This window comes from Drosophila subpulchrella, unplaced genomic scaffold (assembly GCF_014743375.2).
Source record: "Drosophila subpulchrella strain 33 F10 #4 breed RU33 unplaced genomic scaffold, RU_Dsub_v1.1 Primary Assembly Seq354, whole genome shotgun sequence".
NCBI lineage: Eukaryota > Metazoa > Arthropoda > Insecta > Diptera > Drosophilidae > Drosophila > Drosophila subpulchrella.
In genome coordinates, this window is record NW_023665577.1 from 9,557,424 (window position 1) to 9,579,349 (window position 21,926).

At 42.8% G+C, this 21,926-nt stretch overlaps 1 protein-coding gene across 1 annotated transcript in view; it reads left to right on the top strand.

The window, feature by feature from the left end:
* LOC119559901 (zinc finger protein 704) overlaps positions 1-21,926 on the top strand; it is a 119,351-nt gene that overhangs the window by 56,079 nt on the left and 41,346 nt on the right. Inside the window, exons 2-4 of the mRNA XM_037873066.1 lie at positions 4,220-4,389; positions 18,449-18,549; positions 18,618-18,835. Of these exons, the coding sequence (XP_037728994.1) occupies positions 4,220-4,389; positions 18,449-18,549; positions 18,618-18,835 (489 nt within the window). The remainder of the gene's footprint in view (positions 1-4,219; positions 4,390-18,448; positions 18,550-18,617; positions 18,836-21,926) is intronic.

The following is a 21,926-nucleotide window of genomic DNA, read 5'->3' on the forward strand; positions in this document are numbered from 1 at the left end:
TGCGCCTGTCATGGATACGGCAATTTGCTGGCCAGTCGCAGAATACTCGCAGATACAGCCACAGCAACAGCTACAGATACAGATATAGATAGCCTTTAATTGGGTTTAACTGGCTGTCAATGGCGGTAGCCAGCTGGCCGGGGGGTGGGCTGCGGTGCTTACTGCCACGGGGGGTGCACTTCGACATTAAAGCAGCCAGAGGGTGCACACGATCATCGGGGCAATGAGTGATCAACGTTATGGGCTGGAGATGCTTTTCCAGCAGGGGTGCCTCTATTGAAAACCATAAATTAAGACGAAACAAGCGGGTATTCGATTTTATCTTTCAATATCATTGTCCTTGCGCTGAATGGGTTTAGAAATGCGGAAATTAGTAGTAGCTATATCTTTAATGGTTTCAGAAAAAGGGAATCAGTTTTAATAGACTCTAAGATCTAACTTTATCTAACTCTGTTCTGACACAATTAAGCAACCTAACCAATTTCTTTTTATGCAAATATTTGTGAAACTCCATTACCAAGCAAATATTTGTCTTTCCCGCAATCGATATGCCATAATTAGCCCCACTTCCGACACATTTTTGTCTACCAGACAAGACACCAATACGAAATCCAAAACACGGTTCGCTCGCTTTGCCAAAAATTGAGCTCATTTCAACTCATTTCGCCACCGAAGGCAAACGGAGAATATTTACGACTATCTGACGAATTCGCATGCGTCTCAGGTTTCCGGCACGCGTTCACGCATTTCAAAGTGATCACCAATGATCAGAAGGCAGGATGGGATGGGCGTGGGGAAGTTGGACATGTTTGCCTGATAAACAACATAATGAGAGGCTGGTCGGATGGGAAGTGACAAATTTTCAGCGCATGCGCGCAGGCGATAAAAGTATATTTTAAGTATCTGACAGATACACGTACTGCATCGTCCGATCGCTGTTGTTTACCGAGCGCAGTTCACCACCGTCCACCCCTTTTGTGTCCCGCCCCTGCGGTCTGGTCATCCTTATCTCGACCCCTTATCAGTGCACATACATTTGTATGACTCTGTCTGCGGAATCGTAATCGTTACCATACCCCGAGCGGTATTCCCAGGCGCGGTTTTGCCCACTTTCGTTGTTTTTGTTTCTGTTTTTGCGGCGAGGTAGCAAGGCCAGAGGGTGTCCCAGATAGCCGGCTATCATCCATCGGCTATCAGCGCTGTTGGTCAGCATAATCGGACGACCTGAACCGCATTTCACACTCTGACCAAATATTTTGGTTTCGCTTAAAATTAAAATTGGGGTCTCGCTACTTAATCCCCGTCTTGAAGCGAATGACAAACAAGTTTCCACTTTCACTTGAGCATTGGGCATGGAGCTTGGCAGAAGACCCGATAACCCAGAACTGGTTGTGGGAACCACACATTGTTGTTGTCGATAGGGTTTCGTCTGCCAGACCGCTGACCAAACATATTGTTCTGTGGAATTTTTGCCATAGCTTTCCTTTGATAAGGCAAGACCTTACCCAATAACGGAGAATCAGACTCAACCCACTGCGATAACTTTTCCTCAGAATCATCTTAGCTTCTCTACAGTAAAGCTTTCAGAACTCTAGATTGGGACTTAGTTTCAATGGAACTTGATTGTGTACATGTTTTCATTATTTACTCTTTCAAACAATTTTGTTGAAGATTATAAGTTGAATATTTTGAAAGGGACAGTAATTTCACAAAAAATAATGATTCATTGCAGAAGATAATAAATCTCTTTTTTACATTTTTGTATTATTCTTAAAAGAATTGTTAGTAAAGATATACAACGCCTTAAACATTTTTTATTTATAAAGTTATTTATGTACACGTTATAGGTAAATTATAAAAACCACATTTTTTATTTGATGTTTGCAACTCCAAAAGTGTGTTTACGGGATATCCGGTTTTAGAAAAAAACAAAAAATAAAATGTTTTTATATGTGCAGAGTGGTTGCCCCTCAGTAAATGTTTTATGCAGCGGATAGTGTTTCGAGTAAGACAAGCCCCTCCCCCGCCCCATTGAACTACATGTGCAAGTGCTTCATCAAGTTTTAGTATGTCCGCCATAAACACCGCATAAAGATGATGGTATTAAGTCCTAAACCCAACGAAAATCCCCGGCGAAGTGTAAAAATCCCAGCATGAGCTGGGCTCAAAAAGCGCAAGCCAGCAAACAGAGAAAACAGTAAAAACCCGGCGAAATAGAGGGTTAAAAGAAGCGCTTTCGTCATCCCGACGTCATAAAGCAAAATATATTTCTCTTAACTCTAAGTTAATAGCTCTTAAATCAAAGCGAGATCGGCAACAGAAAGAAAATAGTTTTTACAAAGCCTGTTTTTTTTTAGATACCTGCGGAAAAGCTCAAAGATACGGGGCGATATCACTTGTATCTTTGAGTTACGTTACGTAAATCCGCTCTTTTGCGGGGGAGCGGAGAGAGAGAGAGAGACCGTGAGTGCTTTTCCCCCTCTGCTTTCGAGTGAAAGAGAGCGCGTCGGCGCAGTGTGGCAGAGATTAAGATACATAAACAAAACGGCGAAGCATGCGAAAAGCCAGCACAAAGCAGAGAAACAAAAACAAACGTCGTGCAGCGAGGAACCGGAAAATGGCCAATGCCAAATGGCCGCGAGAGCGCGAAAAGAGAGCGAGAGCGCAGTCGCGAAAAAGAGCGAAGCCGAGCCGAGTGCAAGAGCCGAGCGAAAAACGAAGCACGAAGCCCGGCGAACGAGTGCGGCGATTTCAGCGCACAGAATCATTCTTGAAAGCGCGCGCGAACCTTTCGCACCAGCAGACCGCAGATACAAAGATACAAATTCGCAAGATACAAATTCGCAAGACCGAAAATCGCAAAAGTAGGAAAGGCAAGGCAAAGGCAAGCCGAGAGGAAAAGCAAAGCTAAGCCCTGGCAAAAAGCGCCGAAAAGTGCAAGTGAAGTGAGAAGACAGCGAGTGAGAGGAGCCGAGTGGAGTTCTTAAAGCTTATAAAAACAAATTAGGAACGAGGCCTAGTGGCCCAAATTCAGAAGGCAAAGAAAGCAAAGAAGATCAAGCGAAAATTTGAATAATTAAAAATAAACACGCGCCGTGCCGTGCGAGAGAGTGTTAGTGTGAGAGTGCGTGTGCGTGCGGCGTATCCGTCAGATACGCATAGCGAACCCATTCCAATCCAAACCGCTGACGTATTTTCACCCGAATACCGTTATAGAGCCGCCAACGCTGCCGGCCGGCTTTTTGTGCCCAATTAACGCACATTCAACAAATTGCCAGACGCGAAAAACAAATTGTTACGAGTGACATCGGAATAATATCGGAATTAAGCCCAGTTTGTTGGACGGAATAATACGTAACAAAAGATACAAAACAAGAAAAAAAAACAAATATAAAACCCTAAAAAATAATATACTCACCTTTCGTCTCATTTAATTTCGCTGCGGTTCGTGTTCTGGTGCAGTGCAATAGAGAAAAGTTTATAAATAAATATACAATATACAAATAACTGAATGCAGATGTTTGGCATAATAAGTGTCACAATCAATTGCTGAGCGGCGAGATCTTGAAAATACGCGAAAAGGTGATTGCATAAGGATATGGCTATATCGCAATTGTTACCAAGTGACCTCACTCAAGGTTGCCCCTTAAAATCCCATAGATATTGCAGTTTACTTGGTTTCTCAATTAGCGCCCACGCGCCTCGAAAGTTTTTTTCATTTTATTATTCGATTTTTTGCATGCTCACCTGGTGAATGTAGATATATAAGGAGGGCTTACGGTGGTCTGTAATTAACCTTGAATCATCCATTATAATTCCACCCATTTTTTTCTGTGCCCTGTGAACTATAACTTAATTGGTTTTCACTTCTCGGAAACAGTTACAGAACCATTTTTTTTTGCCTTTAATCAAATCAGATTTCCGGGGAACCTGCCGCCGAATAGATACTATTATTTAGAAACACTTGCCTTGCGTGACAGATGCAATGCAACAATGTTAGATGCAGATACCCCCAGGAATATGTGTTCCATGTCGCCATTTTCTCAATTAGGAATCGCTCTAAAGTGCCCACACTGGGTCATTAAGTTTTAATGGGATGCTCAATAAAGTTGTACGCTTTAATTGTTTAAGCGTGGTGACTCACGACGAGCACAGTGCACTGCGGCGATAAGAAGGCAATGCCCAGACTAACCCGAGTCTTCAATCTATCTCTCCGCAGGAACCCATTGAGCTGAAGAAGCGCCTGGACGAAGTGCGTCTGCTGGAATCGCGACGCTCCGCCCGTCTGGCAGACCAGGATCGCGACACCGACTTCGCCAGGCTCGCCGACATGAGTGGCGAACGCCGCAGGACCATCCAAAACAGTATTGAGGTGCCGACGATGCAGAAGTGAGTACCGCATATATTGAAAAGATACATAGATATACCCAAAATAGATCAGATATTCCTTGTGCTACACCCTTTAAGCCCATGTCCTGGTCCTAAACCAATCTTACTTTTCAAAAACTATCGAGTTACCTAACTTAACTTGTTGTTTACCTTTGGAACATTTTCTTACGTTCACGTAGAGGTAAAAAACCGTTTGTCCCCCACTATTTTTCGCCGGTCGTACCCGGTTTTCATTCGCATTTTATTCGTTCGTTTTGTTTTTTCCACTTTGGCTTGGCTTTTGCATAAATATGCAACGATTGGCGTCTGTGGAGACTGGGCCATATCAATAATTTATAAGTGGCGACAAATTAGCGGAACCGGCCACCAAGTCACGGACATCGCCCGATCCATGTATAATATCTATAATAAAATTGTGTCTCCGTCTTGTCGGCCAGCTGCGCCCTCAGCCGGCCACGCCCAGGCTATTTAGCATAGACGCCGCTTTAACTGCACTTACATAAAGAGTTCTCACCAACCCCGCCCCACCCACTGTCGACTTGCGACCCCCTTCAGCTGGGCATTCACAGTGCCCCATTCCGTCGGGACGACAGCTGATTGCAAAATAATTCAAATTTTCAATTACTACCAGCTCAGACGTCGCGACGACTACGTCGAACTTAAAGACGGCGGCGACGACAAAAAATACAAAATACGAAATACTAACATTTGATTACGAAGGCAAACAGTCGGGCGGGGTGTCATAGTCTAAGTGAATGCTCTAATCAAAAGGGGGGTCTTTATTTGGAATAGCACACAGTGTACTTCAGACAGTTTAAGAAATCAGTGTGACCATGCTCCGTGGAGTATGGTGATGATAGGGATATGCGGCTTAGTGTTACCATGCAGCAGGAATTTAGGTCAAAATAAGATACTTTTGCTTAAATGATTTCAATCAAAGTGTATGCCAAATCAGGTTGACAGAACACACGAGTATCCATGAGTGAGCTAGATATTTCAGCTGGTCACTTGGCCCCATTAATATCTCGGCAAGTGTAGGGCATTAAATTTCCGACTTGCAATTGAAGCGATTGTCACTCGCCACTGATGGTTGCGTATTCCATTTCAATTTCAATTGATAAGCTTCGCGCGCCGCAGTCGAAACTATTAGTCAAGTGTGCAAAAAGGCAGCAACATCGCGGCAACGCTGAATGCCGGCCACGTTCTCAATTGATAATAAAAATAATAACAATAATAATCAAAATAAAGCAAGCAGAAAAAAAAGAGGAAAAATGGAAAAGAGGGAACTGGGAGCTGAAAACAAAAAGCGCAGGCAGGCGGCAAAATATGGTTCGTCATGTCCAGCCAGGGGTGTGGGGTTAGGGGGAGGGGTTCGAATGGGGAGGGGGTTTGCCGGCACAGAGGGGCACTTGTAATTGCGTCGCAAATGCCAGCCGACCCATCCAAAGTCGAAACTAAAAACAGCTGGAAAAACTAAAAACAAAGCCGGGCGGCAATGTTGCTGCTGTTCTTGCAACTGTTGTTGCTGCTGCAGCTAGTGTTGCAACTGTTGCTGCTGTTGCTTCTTGGGATGTTGCTGTTGTAGCTGTGGCTCCTGTTGCTGCTGTCGCTGGCCAAGAAAACAAAAGTTCATTGTGACCGCTGGCTGTAATAAAATTCAAATAAAATTCAATTGAGTTCAGCGCAAGTTGCTGGGCCAGTTTAATTTAATTAATTACAATGCCGTAGAGCGCGAGATGTGGCATGTGGCACTTAGGGGGGACACCCTGTAGTTGTGAAACCGAAACCGAAAACGAAAACGAATATTGCCGGTGGCTTGCCGCAATTTCAGTTAGTTTATCATTGCTCGGTGCCCCTACGGTTTTACTTGTATTTCTTTTCATTTTATTTTGTTATTGTTTCGATGCCCGCCTGCGAATGCGGAAGTATTTTTTCTCGCTCCCACACAGATACGCAAATAAGCTGTAAGCACAAAGCTCTCGCGTTTTCGAGTATCTGTGTGTGCGAGTGTCTATCGTCGCCATATTCTTTATGTTTTGATATGCCATCTGGAGAGCGAGAGCGAGCGAGACGGCACTCGCACACACGTGTAATGATAACAACTCGCTCACCTTGCACGGAACCGCTCCCCTGCCACGCCCCTCCCCCGGCCGCCCACCGAGTGACACGCGCTTCTCCCGTAATGCGACGTAATATCAAAGCCCCCCTCTCTATAAAACCCCTCCCTAACTTTGCTAATCTAAAATGTGATTTTCTCGCTTACGTGTGCGCGCGCTTCTTTTTAATGCGTTCCTGTTTTATTGCTATTAATTTACATAGTTTAGCAACCAATCTGATAGTTTGAGTAAACAATTCTTAATTTTTCTGACCATTTTCCTGACGCGTTAATTCGCCGGGTAAACAAGCGTCGTGGGTTAAATAATATTTACCTTTTAGTGGGGAAAATCCCACTGCAAATCATCTTTGATTCCCAAGTAGACAGACCATCCGCAACCTTTCATTACCAGACATTCTGTAACAACTGCAATTGCAGTCGACAGACAAAGAAGGCATAATGATATGGCAGAAAACAAGAAAATCATAAAAAACTAGAACCGTGGGGGGGAAAAATGGAAGCGAATTAAATGCGGAAAAAAAGTGGTAATAAATATAATAAGCGCGTAATTATCGCGTAAATGTCAATTTACGCGGCGAATGCGTTGCGTCAGTGCTAATTTATAACGCTCGAGTGGACGACAGACCCCATCTATACGGCTGTATACACCATATAGGAAAACACCCCACCGAAACCCGCTGGGGTCGTTCGTCTAATGAAAGCGTGTAAGCGTCAATTGGCCAGGTTACTCAGTTATAGTTAACTATGTTGTTGTTGTTTCCACCGCTGCTGTTGTAATTGCAATGATTAACAACAGCAACCGCCGTCGGGGGGAAAAGTACCCCCCTCATGGCACCCCACCCCCTTGCAGTTGCATTCAGCTGCCTCTGTTGTTTATTGCAAAAACAAACAATATGGGAAACTGGCAGCGAGCAAAGAAAAGCAAAAGAACAGCACAAAAACAGCAATAACATTAAAAATAATTTAAAAACAAGTTTACCGTTGCACAAAAACAAAAAAAAACAAAAAATTAATAAAGAACGCAATCAACGAAAAAATACACAACAAATTCAGAACAACGATAACAAGATGTAAATAATTATTCAACAAGTTTTCGCGACAGGGAAAAACTCTATAAGAAATATATGTCTTACAGTCAATTAACCAAATTGACTTGGGGCTTTAACTAATGCATTAGTCATGGTATCGATTTGATGGCCGATTTCCAATGTAAATTGGCTGAGAAGCATTTTAGCTACCCTTTGGCGGAAAATTCCAGTGACGAAGGCTGCACAAACAATGACGTCAAGGAATTAGCAATAACAACTTAGGAAAAGCGCTCAACAAAATGTCTAGGGTCGGGCTAAAAGGGGGAAAACCCGAATTCAAATCCAAGTTGGCTAGCAGCGGAAATTAGCCAAGACTTCAAGAATATTTGCCATTTTTTTTTAACCACTTTTATTTAGCTTTGTTTTTCACTGTGGCTGCTGGCTAGAGACTGTGTACAAATATTATTATGAGCGACTGTTTGTCTTGCCCTCAAAAATACGCCGAGAACCGAGAAGCGAGCAGAACCGCTGGCAAAAAGAAGAAAAACGAAAAAAATAATACTTAATTTCAGTACAATAAAAAGTCAAGTCGAGCGCAAAAGTGGGTCAAAATTATTATTGAAGCAGAACAAAAACAAAGCCAGCAGCAAGGCAACGATAATGGCAATGCAGCAACAACAAAACTCGCAAGGGGGGGGTTGGTGGTTTCAAGGGGGGCAGAACAACAACAACAGCAACGAAATTTATAATAATTTTCTAAGCGACGGCCCCTCGACGGCAAATTATTGAAATGCATTCGCATTTCGCATTCACCCGGTCAGGAGAGACACTCCAATACCGGGTACCATATAACCTATATAAACCATATACCCCTCCGTAGAGCACCCCTCTTTCCCAGAATTTCCCCCCTTTGGAAAGCAGGGGTATCCATATCCATTGCCCAGGCACCGTTCCAATGAACGTAAACACAATTTCCCAATGTTCTGCACGAATAGTTTGTTTGATCGTAAAATTTTATTTCTGCATTCAAATCGCAGCGCTAAACAAAATGCAAAAAAGAGCGAAGAGCGCGGAAAAAATCAAAATGCCAGTGCAGTTGGTGGGTTCGTACACTGAGGGAAATGAATGCGATCTTATATAGGTATTTTAAGGTATTACAAATATCCCTTTTTAGTTATCCAATCTTTTTAGATCGTTAATACTCTTGTAGAATTGTAGTTTCCTTAAAATATTATAATAATGATAATATAGATGGTTTGTACACTGAGGGAAAATAAACTCTATTTAAAATATACTAAGGAATATTTTCACTTTTTAGTTAATTCAACTTAAATCTTTAAAAATTGTTATATCTCTTGTGAAATTCTAGCTTCCTTAATATTATAATTAAGGATCAAGGACCAATGCTCATTTCTTTCAGTGTTCTTTGTACTTTCCATTTGGGCCTGTCTTTACTCCTTGTTTGCTGCTTATGATTTGGCCAAAAGAATGAGTTTCGTGCCAAGAAGGAATCCGAATCGATGCGGTTTGGCGGAAGGGTCATGAATTCCCTTGAAAAGTGGAGGTTTAGGCCAAAAAGAGGCACTATCTTGTGGTCAATAGGGATAGCATGGTAATTTGTAAAGCAAATAATGCGAATTTCATGCAGTTCGAAAATACATATCCACATATACTTGCTTTTACTTAAATTTGAGCTCCATTTAAAATGAATTTCCCGGCAAATGCATTAATAGGCTGTGCCAAAAGAGCTCCACTTCATCACCCCACACCTTAGGTGATACAGAAAGATATAGGCATAGAGATAGTGATGTGTTGACGTTGATGGGCGAAACAATCTGTTGAAAAACACACCGAGTGGCGGATGGGAAAAGGGGGCCAATGGGCGCATATTCGTACCATTTTCGTCAGCTAGTAAATTTTTAGTGGCTCTCCGGCTACTGTGTGTCCACTGGGAAATGGGCACACAACTAGCTGGCTGCCTGGCTGGCTGGATGGCAAATAAATAATAAGTGCAGATCGCGGCTGGGGCGCGAAAACATACCGACAATGGTGTCCGAAACAGCAACATGATCAACAGTTGCTCATAAATTAAAGTTCGCCATCGTTTGGTGTGCCGATTTTCGAATCGCAGGCAATAAAATTTAACGTTGCACACTTATGACTGAACGACCGACCGAGAAAAGGAGGCCGGCGGAAGGGGGCGGGGCTGCAGATCGGTGGAGTACCAACTATATAGTATACTCCACACTATACTGCATAGTGCTGCACGCAACATTTGCACTGCGGCCAAAACGCAAATTTCGAAGAACAAAAATTAGATTGAATTGTTTCTCCTTCTGCGGCAATTGCAGGCTAAAATTCAAGAAATTAGGAGGGGGTTTTTTAAGAGGGGGGGGGGGGGGGGGGCTGTAATGACCGACCTGGTCTAGGCAATTTGATTGAGTTGTTTCCAATTGAAATGGCAAAAACGCTGCGGGTGTTGGCACTGATGTCTGACAGCAAATCGTAGTTTGAGTCCGGGCCGAGACAAAAGTCATTTGGCCAAGTCGACGAAGGCAAAAGGCAGTCGCAACCGCAGTCCGAACCTCTGTAATTTTCAGTTACAGTTACAGATTTCTAGCCTTCTAGCCAGCCGAGCAGTGATTTGGCTTATTTCGCCGGGCCTGCGGTGGCCGGAATGGGAATGGAAATGGGAATGGGAATGGGGATAGCAATTGCATTGCAGTTCCTTCATCTTCAACTTGGACTGCAAAGTTGAAGCGGTTCTTTGGGTTGTGTCAATTAGAGTTTCGGGTTTGGGTTGGGGGTTCTGGAGTTCTGGGGTTCTGGGGTTCTGGGGCTCTGGTGTCCTGAGCCCTGGAGCGCTGTCATTCCATTTCCACTCGGTGACCCACAAGATTCCGTCAAATTGTCGTGTCACGTTGGCTTTGGCTAATTTGAATGGCAATGAGCTGTGCCACGCCACGCCTTCACCTTGACTTGGCCCTCAAATCGGGTAATCAAGTAACCAAGGGTTAAGCAGAGTTTTTCCCGGGTTTTTTTTTACCACACCGCGCTTTTTCTCTTTGGATAATTAAAGTGTCCGCTTGTTTGGCTGTCGCGATTTGTTAATTGAATTGAATGTTCAATGCTGAATGTTGGCCAAGCCATGCGAGCGGGTCATCAAAATGCAGGAGACGACTCCGCACATTGATGGGGGCACTGGGACTGGTCTGGCGTGTGTGTGCAGCCCATTTAGCCAGAGTGCACTGTGCTGCAGTGGCCACTTAACTGTAAAGGCAAACGCACACGTACCGCTGACGACAACCGCCAGCTTTTGCGGCTACCATTGGGCCAAAAACAACGTGTTCGCATGGTGGGGTCAATAACGAAGATTTTATTTGAAATTGACATTGTTAATTCATTAGAAGGCTAAAAGCATTTTGAACAAAAGAAAGCTATTATTCTGGCTAACATTAATTTAAGTTGTCCCACTGGATTTCACATGTTTCATTAGCAAACGTTGTCATTGTCAAATAATTTTATGACTAGGATTTTAAATTTGTTTTATGGAAAGGGTACAAATTTCTACTAGAAATATCACAAAATGTATTTTAATTAAATAAGTGCATACCTATATGCTGATTTATCCTGTTTAAGCTCTAGGTAAAATGGTAATGGAGCTGTAATAACTTCTTCTATATATATAAAACTATAGTTTCCTTTTTAAAGAATCAATACAGATTTCCAACCAGCAAAGCTAAGAGCTCCATATTTTCACCATAAATTCTTTTTGTAGTGTTCATTAAAGCTATAAATAATGGTGACCATAGCTTAAGATTGTTTTATAGGTTTTTTATTGCTACCTAGCATTATGTAGCCCACTGTGCCTCGCCGGCCACAGTGGGCAATTCCCATGGTCTTGTGGCTGGCTGGTCAGTCAAGTACCGCTAAATTGTTTCAGCAGCAACTGCGGCGATGCAGCAAATGCGGCAAATGCAGTAGATGCAGTAAGTGCAGCAGAGACGCTTCCTGACGCTTGGCGCTCTGCATGCTAATCAGCTGGAGGCGATGCCGGCGACACAAGAGCGGCAAACGGCAGCAGCGGCCCACATTCAGAGTGCTTTACCAGTGGCAGGTGTGTCAAGCACCCCTCAATCCCATATGCACCCCCCTTTCTCCTGTCTAGACCAATGTCCATGGAAAACGGTGACAACTGGCAGCTTGTTACGCCCTTTCGACTGTCACACGCTTATTGCTCTTGTCACTGACTGCTGGTTGTTCGTTTCTGGTTGTTCGTTGTTTGGTTGTTGGTTGTTGGTTGTTGGTAGTTGCCTGTTGGTGTTGTCACTTTTGAGTGGGTCGCCTGCCTGCCCGCCTGGCGGAAGGAAAATCCCCGCTCAGGCAACTTTTCAAATTGAATTTCGCCGATTTATCAATTTCCCCCAAAAAACACAAACAATAGAAAGTGGAAATGGCAATGGAAAATGGATGGAAATGTTGCTGCCGGGAGCTACAACATCGACCATGGCTAATGACATTTTGGGCCAGGTACGAGGAGCACAAGTACAAGTACAGTAGGCCCCCGATGGCAAGGTGCAGTGCCCGGGGGAAAAGCCCAGCCCCAGGCCACTTTGAAGTTTCCTCGCTGCCTTGTCGAGAGAGAGCCTTCCGCTTTCTGCCCCCTGAAAAGCCGAAGGAAAGCCGCTCATGTCCGCGCATTTCTAATAAGCCCACGGGGCACACCTCACCTCAGTTCAGCTCAGCCCGGCTCGGTTCGGTTCAGTTTGGGTTGGTTCGGTTCAGCCAGCCGCTCAAGTTCAAGTTGAGGCCTCCTGTCGCCGACGTCGCAAAAGGGAGGGAAATCGGAAAATGGAAAAAACAAACGCCAAATGGATGAAACAGAATCGACATTGGCGCGGAATTAATACGATTTTTATTCATGACTTCTGCACAGAGAAAAACTAATTTAACAGATTATTTTTTCTATTGTTTTAAGGTTTACATAGGGCTTACATGGTGTTCAAATCCAATTACAGCACTGATGTATATTAATGTGCATATTTGAAATCCCATTTCTCTGGGATTGGGATGGGATACCGATTTGGTTAAATTCCGTTGTAAAAAAGATTCATAGTATTATATCATATCAGATTCTTGTTTGTCATTAAACTTTTAAATAAATTTCTTTAAAAAAGTTGGTTATACACATAGCCCTAAAATTTAAAAATGACTTTAGATGAATCGCTTTATTATAAAGATTTTCTTCTTCGACTGAATTTTAATAACTATTCCAATAATATATTTTAAATTTGGGTGATATTTTTTGTAGAACTAAAAAATGAAACACTTTAGATAAATTACAATGTATCGAGGATATGCCATATATATACACTGGTGGAAAAAATAATAGAAACGGCTTACTCGCTTTCTTATTTTTTTTTATTTCATAAAAAACAAAGTTGATATATTTCATATATATTTTTTTTAAACAAATACTTATGTATGTTTTTTACTAAGGAACAAAAAGGTTATTGGTATGAAGCCCAGAACTTTCGTACTTACTTTGCTATTTAATAAGAAGTGCAGAAGTGAAAATCGTTTCTATTATTTTTTCCACCAGTGTAGATATTTGTGTGGTTTTTTTTTACAGTGCACAGGACAGGGGCCAGAGACTTTAAAGAAGGGATGGGTGGGGTGAGGGGTACTAGACCCATGGGGCGATAGCCAATCTGCTTTGGCCGCCGGCTGGCTTCCGTTGCCGGAATGTGGTGACAATGTCTTCTTGGGCTTTTCTCCGCCTCTACCTTTTGGCTTAGGCCTCAGCTTTAGCTCCAGCTTTTCCTTCTGGCCTCCAGCTTGTGTTTGTTTTGCTTTTTTGTTGTTTTGTTGCCACAGACAATTGCATTGTTGTTGCTGCCTCCTTGGCCGTTGTCGCAATGCTAGTAATTTGTGCAAATGAGCCTCTAAAAAGGCGTGGAGCCTTTGGGACGTGAACCGGGGAAATCGGAAAACCAAAGAGGGGGGCTATTAAGGAAAAAACCGAAATAGACAAAAAATGTTTAAAGCGCCATTCGGCTATGTAAACGATGTGGGTCCCGCCGAAAACGAACAACAAGAAAGGAAAGCTGTTAAATGTTTTTCCCTCCATTTTCCAGTGCTTCGTTTTCAGATTTTTGCCATAGTTCAGATGGTTTCCTTTTTTTTTTCTTGCTTTCCAGGCAGTAAAAATAAATGATAATACCGTTGGCTTTAAATGTTAATTGAGTTGCCGACAACCAAGCCAATCCTTAGATTTAAAGCAACAGAAATCCATTTACTAAACGAATCACACAGCTCCATTCAAATTAATCAGCAAAAGCACGTGCTCTGTCAAAAAAAACCAGAAAACAGATAAACAACAGCCGCCCAACGAAAACAAAATAACAAAAAGAAGAAACCTCCATTTCAGCATAACTATTTACTACGCCTACTCTGACGTTTTTTCGTCGTTATCTGCGAAAAATTAGTAGAGACCAGAATCAAAATAAACCGAAAGTAAACATTAGAGGGAAAAAAACTCACGCGCAACGCCATAAATGGGGTGATAAAGCAGCCGGTAAAAAATAGGCCTGCGCCATTGAGTTGGTCGCCCGAAAAACCCCCCAAAACCCCCGAAAACATCATCCCAAAAAATACGCACACATTTTACTGTTACGCATAGCGCTTGTTTTCAATTTAGTGCCGCGTATTTCACCTGCAAAAATGCCGGAATTTCGCAGTTTGTTTTTTTGTTTACCCCCACAAATTTCCGTCTGGCCTGCTGGCGCTACTTGGCTTAGAGGCCACATCCCCAAAAGTCGGGCTTTTGTTTGCTTAACTCAATTTTATTGTTCCGTTTTGCAAAAAAAAAAAACAGCGGGGGGGCGGGGAAGATTGAAGCGAAAAAACAGCAAAAATTATGTGTGTCAGCGGCGGGCAGGGCTGCGAAAATGAAACCTCCAAATTAACAGGGACAACAACAAGAAAAGAGGTCGCCTTGTTTAAACAAAATAAACAAATAAAGAGGCAGCAACAAAAGGTGAATTCAAAATGTTTTTTGCCATGTGAGAAAAAGCCTCCAAAAGAGGCGGAAGGGGGCAGAAATTGACTCACCTCACGCAATGCGAAAAAAACAACTAAAAAATGGGCAAAAAAAACAGAAACAGAAACTACCACCTTGAACAACAACAGCTAACAACAATCCCAGGCACTTGTCTGATTTTTTCGGACTGTCCAAAAATAAAACCAAAATAAAAAACACACTCACACGCATAAAGGTCGTCTGGCAACGTCATGGGCAAAATATAGTATAAACTAAATAACAAAAAAAAATCGAAAACAAATCGTAAAAAACGAAACAAAAATGTAGACACAAAAATATTGAATAATAAAAATGCGTATGAGTGTGTGAGCTTGATGATTTGTTATGATTTCATTGCGCTTATGGTAAATGGAAGATTTTAAATACATATTGCGCATACGCACCGTGGCCGTTTGCAAACTGGTTAAATAGTGAAATCCAGAGCACTTCCCGTGTGAATGCCAAAGATATCATAGATACACCCATCCATCGATCCATTTTGGGGCCAAAACACTTGTCATTACACGATTTCCTTTTGTCCAAATTGTATTTACCTTCGCTTTGGTTTCGTACTTACTTTTCTTTTTCGTGCGAACATTTCCGCTTTTGTTGTTGCTGTTGACATTGGCTTGAATAAGCGTAGATATGGGCCATAGAATCTTGGCCCTTATCGTGCAAACTGATAAGCTAAAAGCTCTTTCGCCAGGCACACACAAAAACCTCAATGAAGTTCTGGGGCAACGAAAAACCCTCCACTCTAATCACAGAAATCAGCCAACGACTTTGGTTCTTTTTGTTCGTTTTTTGTGTTTTGTTCGAAGGGGCTTTTATATTTTTGCCTGCGTATAAATTACACTTGAAAATTGTGTAGATTTTGATTGGCGATATCTGTGGGGCCTTTTTTTATGGCTGGCAGATTGCGGGCCACCAAGTCGTCGCATTGTCTCCCCGGCCAACTCGCACTTGCGCTTTCCCTGGGCAATTTGGTGAAAGTTTGCCGAACCCAGGCCGAAAACAAAAGCGAATCTCGAGCACGTGGCTAATTCAATAAGCTTTAATTGCAGGCTACAAAACTGTAAACTTCAAGATACAAACTGCAAACTGCAAAATGCAAACTTCAAACCGCACTGCAAATCAAGTTGAAATGGAGCTGCAGCCAGCGAATTTCATGCAATTTTCTACTAATTTCGCCGCCACATGCAACAAACAAACAACCAAACAACCGAACAACCGAACAACCCAACAACCAACTGAGTCCGGGGCATATCATATCGCATCTCTTACTTCCTGACACTGCAATGTAATTTTGCTTTCAACACCTCTTTTCCTCGACTGTTGATTGCGGCCAGGCCAACGTGGCCAAATAATGGCCAAATAGAAAAGCAGCAAAACAGCAAGACATTTCCCAGGCTCAAGAGCCGAAATCGGGCGCGAATATATCGCATTTCAATCACGCGCTCTGGGGCAATTTACGTGCGGCCACGCAGCGAGTAGGCCGAAAAGGCAGCCGGAGACCTGGTCAAAAGGCAGCCACAGCCAGCAAAATGCAGCATCAACAATGCAACATCAACTGCAGTTTATTAAAGTTTTTCCAGCCACAGCTCCAACGCGGCGCAATGGGGCGGAAAGCAAACGGCCTAACGGTACGGATTGTGCGCATTAAATGGCCACATCGTGATGGCCAAAACCCCCTTCATTTTCCGGCAGGCACGCGCCTTTTGCCGGCCGGCAAAGCTTAAAAAGAGGGGGAAAGACATCACACTGGGAGAAATTTGAATAGCAAAAACAAATATCTGCTTATTAAGTAGGTACAAAAACATAATTATCGAAAAAATCAAGGTAGACAACATTGGAAACGATTTTATTTACTTACTTTATTTACTTTAACCGTTTATCTGCCTATTCTATTCTAAGTATCTTATAAAAGATTTTAATTTAATAAAAAAATATATAATATTAATTTGCATTGCTTAATTTAAGAATAGGTATTTAAATCAATTTAGAAAATATTATTTACTTTATGTCATATTGACATTAAACATTTTATTTCATTAAGATTAAAATTAAAGTTTAAATTTCTTAAATTAACTATTATTGTTAAATTTAATTTTTCCATAAAACATTGTACTTACTACCTATTTTTTATCAGTGCAAAATGACAGCAAAACAGCACTGATTCTCCACGGCTTCTCGGGGAAATGTCGATTTATGCGCGAATTTACTTTTATGCGATTAGCAACGATCTGCGGCAGAAATTTATCGTCGAGTTTAGTAAATTTAATTGGGACGGAAATCCAGGCAAAAGGTGCCAGAGCATTAGACAAAAGACTAAAACCAGGTAGCCGAGTAATAAAGTTTTATGGCCCAGCTCTCTGGAACTCTGGCCAAGGAGCCTGCATTCGGCCAAGTGCAGTCTTGGCCACAAAGGCCCGCGGCTCTTCACATTGCACAATGGAGCGGTGGAGAGTACGGGCTGTGTTCAGTGTTTAGTGCTTCTTGGCCCAAAGCAGATGGCCGGGAGATAACAGAGCTGCAGAATTGCAGGAGAGAATGCTGCCAGTAAGCCGCTTAAGTCTAAGCATCAATAATTGCATCGGTGCATCTAGAAGATGGAGTTCTATCCATGGAGAAGCAGAACTCCAAGGAACCCAGTTAATCCTGGCACGCAGCAAGTGTTGCACCGTGTTGTCCCTTTGAACGACGACAAGTGGTTGTGGCCATGACGACGTCTCAATAGCTATAATACCACGCTCCTAACTCATTGATCTTGGCCTGGAGGGAGGGGAGCACACTCAGCTTGATTATGGCTGGTATGCCAAATCAGTTTTTCCGTTTCAAATGTTTTGAATTTATGAGAGTGTCGCGTCTTTATGGTCATCCCCCTTTGCCATTCTTGTCGGCTGCCTTTGTTCAATTCACTTGAGCTCACAAACAACGCCAAGTTCATAAGGATTTTCGCCGATTTAGCCAGCGAAGGTTGCACCAAGGTTAACTTAAAGTTCGCTTGGTTGGAAAACCCATCAGATCTGGGAAATCTACCGACTCACTGGCTGACTGACGTCGCTTCAAATATGTGAGGCCATCGGAAGGAGGCCAATTAATGACGAAACAATAACACACACACACAATGGGCGGCAGTTCAGCGGAATTTAGTGGCCACAGAAATTAGTTAAATGGAAAAATAGTTTAGCGATGTTTTGCATTGAAATGCCGCCCGAGGCGATTATCGCTGAAAAGACCTCGGGGCATTGTTGTTGTGGAAATTACAACGATGGGCGGTTGGCTTTGATGTTGGTGGGCCAAGCCAAAGCAGCCGCTGCCTGCGTGTCTATATCTTTATCGGCCAGTTTCTAGCTTCTATATGTAGATGAGCGCTTGTGGGGGTGGCTGATAAAATCAAGAATCAAAACTGGGTCAATGCTCAGAGCTGGAATTGATTTGCCAACGATGTGGGGGGGTTTCTTACAAACTTTGTTGTGTATAAGTAGGTCAACATGATTATAATATTTGGCATGCTAGTATTTTCTATGGATAATGAAGATTTATTTTGTATTTGTTAGAACAAGGTTAAAAGTGTAATCAATTACTGCGATTTCCGAATCAAATATTATATGTAGGTCATGATAACAATGATATTAGCAGTAAATGGTAAAGTTGGTCATCAGGCAGCTCATGATTAAATGACATATCATAAACATTTTTTATTTGCTAGGATAAGAACAAATCATTATTCGAATAACTCAGTTCCTTTAAGAACTAATATTATTATAACTTAAATTTATATCCTCTTACAAACTTGACTAATCCCTATATTTTTCCCATCCTATCTTTCAGTCAACGGAAACGTCCGCCCAGCGATCCGCAGGACAGCTACGAGGAGACATGCCGTGCCGCCGAGATTCTGTCATCGATGAAGCTGCAGAGTCCGCATGGCTGTAGGTCATCCCCCTGACCCCGAACCCGCCCCTTTTGACTCTCTCATTAATTTTTGCCAATTCCCCAGCAATGGCCGACAAGTGCTCGAGTCCCGGCAGCAGCTCGTCGGCTTCCTGGAGCTCCGGTTCCGCCTCGCCGCCCCTGAGCGACGACGGCCACGCCCACCACAGTCCACACAACATAATGTCGCCCCACGATGCGGCCAACGCACGCATACGCACAACATCGGTGTCCACATCCGACGAGGGCATTGTCATCGACTTCAAGGAGGAGCGCAAGAAAAAGGTGAGTGACTCAGTACCTTCGATACCCTCCTCTAGAATCTAAGATCTAGATATTGCCAAAGGAAATCTAGATACAGGAATGCGGTCAGAGGAATCTGGGTTGGCGGCGGTGGAGCGTGACAGTTTGTTGCATTTTAATTGCAACTTTGTGTATAGATTTTAATTGCCATAATTATGTAAATGTCGGTCGGTTCTTGGCACGGCCACACGGCGTATGCTCGATGCCCCTTCCCCATTGCCCATTACCCATTGCCCATTACTCATACGCAATGCTGCGAAAGAAATATAGGTATAAAAACTCAAATAAATGTCGAGAATGATTCTCGCCCAGCAGAATGCCAACGCATCAATCACACAAAAGGGCAATGTCAGCAGCTCGTTAACTTGGCAAACACACACAAACTCACATCAGGAAGAAAATCAATAGGCCCCCTCCCTTTGTTACCACTCCGCTCTGCAGACATGTGTACCCACAGAGTTGGCTCTTTAATTAATTATGTTTGAACTTTAAGGGCCGAAGCCCGAAAATCGAAATCGAGAACCGACACAAAACTTACGCAACTGAAAACCAACCAAAACGAACTGCCCCCACCTATCACACAAAAAACTTCTGCCGTTTGTTTGCCCAACTAGTTACGCTTTTTCGCCCGCTCGTGTGTTTGGCTATTTCGTTTAGAGCTTTTAAGGGCTCTTAACAGCAAACACACAAAACCTAAAAACAACGAGCAGCGGCAAGAACAAATATCGAAGTGAGCAGCAGCCGCGGCAGAATATGCTAACCTTGAAAGTCTGATTAGATTTTCATATGGTGGTTATATGTTTTATTTACACGCCGTCAAGCCCCAAGTACACTGAAAAAATACGGTACATACAAATTTTAAAAATATTATTTTTTCCAATCCTTACTGCATACATCCACATATGCGCTAATACAAATTTTTAAAATGATTTTATACAAATCCTTAAGCTTCGGTTTGATTTTCATTTATTACTGTTGATTTAAAAACATCGATTTATTAAATTTGACATCTAAAGTTTGAACTTCAAGTAAATGTTTTTTTTAAATTAAGAAATACTCTAAGAAAATACTCTAAAATTTAATAATGGAACTTAATGCGTTTGAATTAAATTAATTTAAATTATTTAAATAAAACTTTAATGAATATCAAAAATAAAATTTGTTACGTATTATTTTGATCAGCATGATTTGATTAAAAATCCTGTTAATATTATTTATTATCATTGCTTTTCTTCCTACAATTAATTACTTTTCAAAGTGTGGTTTCACTGACAAAACCATATTCAAATCAGAAAGACTACGCTTTGATTTTTTGAAATTATATGAGCTCTGTTTAGAATACCTAATGATCCCTTGTTCAATCGAAATGACTCATCTTCCAAATTGATAAATGCTGGCTAGGGAAACTGCCGGAATCTTCAAACCGTCTTGACTTCTCGCCCCAGTCCAATCAATTTTCCATTCATTACAATTAGTCAAACGCTTTCGAGTCTTCGCTGCCAGCAGTTGCACTTTCACTTTCCATACCTGTTGCACAACCGAGCCGAAAAAGCTGACCAAAACGTCAAACTTCCTGCTCCGTCAGTCTTACAGAAAAAAAAGAAAAATGAAAAAATGTCTGCGACTGGGAATGCGCATTTGAATTTATGTCAGAGTCAGGCGACCACGCCCACCGTTTTTCGGGGGCTGGGCAGACAAACAAACAAATGCACAAGCGAGCACAATGGAAAAGTTTATTTTGCCAAGGCGTGGCTGGTTAATTGAAAAGATATATGCCGCATTTCCGCATCTTGCATCTCGAATCTCGCTGGCCAGCGAAAACACAAGCCAGCTGGATGGATGAATAGATATAGATAGATGGATAGAAGTACGATTGCTGAGAACGAATGCAATTAATGTCTAATTGTGCGCAATTATTGTCAGTTGTCAGCTGTGTGATGTGCCGCATCAGAATGCACTCGAATTTAGCAGCCGGGCGGTGGAGATCTTCAAGGCGGCCACGTGGCGCATACGTAATGGCATCCAGCTGACATTACTCATACGCACCGTGGCGCGTGTTGCCAGATGCATCGATGATTAACCTTCGTTGCTCAAGCCCCATCGTCATGCAACTCAAATGGAATGATATTATATAGACTTAAACTGTAGTGAAACACCAAGAGGGTCGACTCACTGCAGATCGTCACCAGTCGTGCGGGTTATTATTTAAAATGCAGATTTATGTGCATTCGCCATTTACCATTTACCGCCAGCCGTGACAATCAGGGCCAACGGAGCCTGCCTTTTAATCAAGGCCCTTTTGCAATTGCACTTCCATTAAGGCGAGCCCAAGGCAAAGCCAACCCCCAACCGCAATGGGTGGTTAAACCCTCTCCCATTAATTCCCAAGCGCACACACACATATGGAGTTCGCGATGGCCGCCAAGGGAAAGCTCGAGTGGGAAGGCCACAAGTCAATCCTGGAGGGGAAATTAAAAGTGCAATCAGAACCGGCAATTCGCGGTGACAAACTCCACTCGACTAGATCTCATAGAATTTCCCCTGAATTTTCAAATTTTCCAACTTAATTGGGGGGCCAACCCTTTGAGAGCTTCAGCCGCATCAGCAACAGCATTCACTTTGTAGATGCGGCTAATTGCACACGCCATGTTCTCTCCACTCTAGTATAAACTTTTCAAATTCCAACTCACAGTATGGCATAGTTTATAATTTTGCTGCGTTTTTTTTCCAACTAATTTGTTTTATAATATCAAAAGGCAACAAAAACGGCAAAGCCCAAGCAAACAGGCAAATTATAGTGCACCGAGCAGACAGCGCGGCGGGTGATTCAGGGGCGGCGATGGAGGGGGGTTTTCATTCTGGGCGGCTGAGGAGGGGACGGATGAGCGGCTGGCGTTGCGGTTAGCTGGCATTAAGCTTTCGCAATGCCTGACAGTTGAAACACAAACAAAAACGGTGGCAGGGGTAGGAGGGGGAGCGGGAGGGCGGCGGAACTGCATTCGCGGCCAGCCAACATGGCGCGGCACACGTGTCTGTGTGAGCCTTGGCTTAGCTGCTTTGGCCTTTTTTTGAC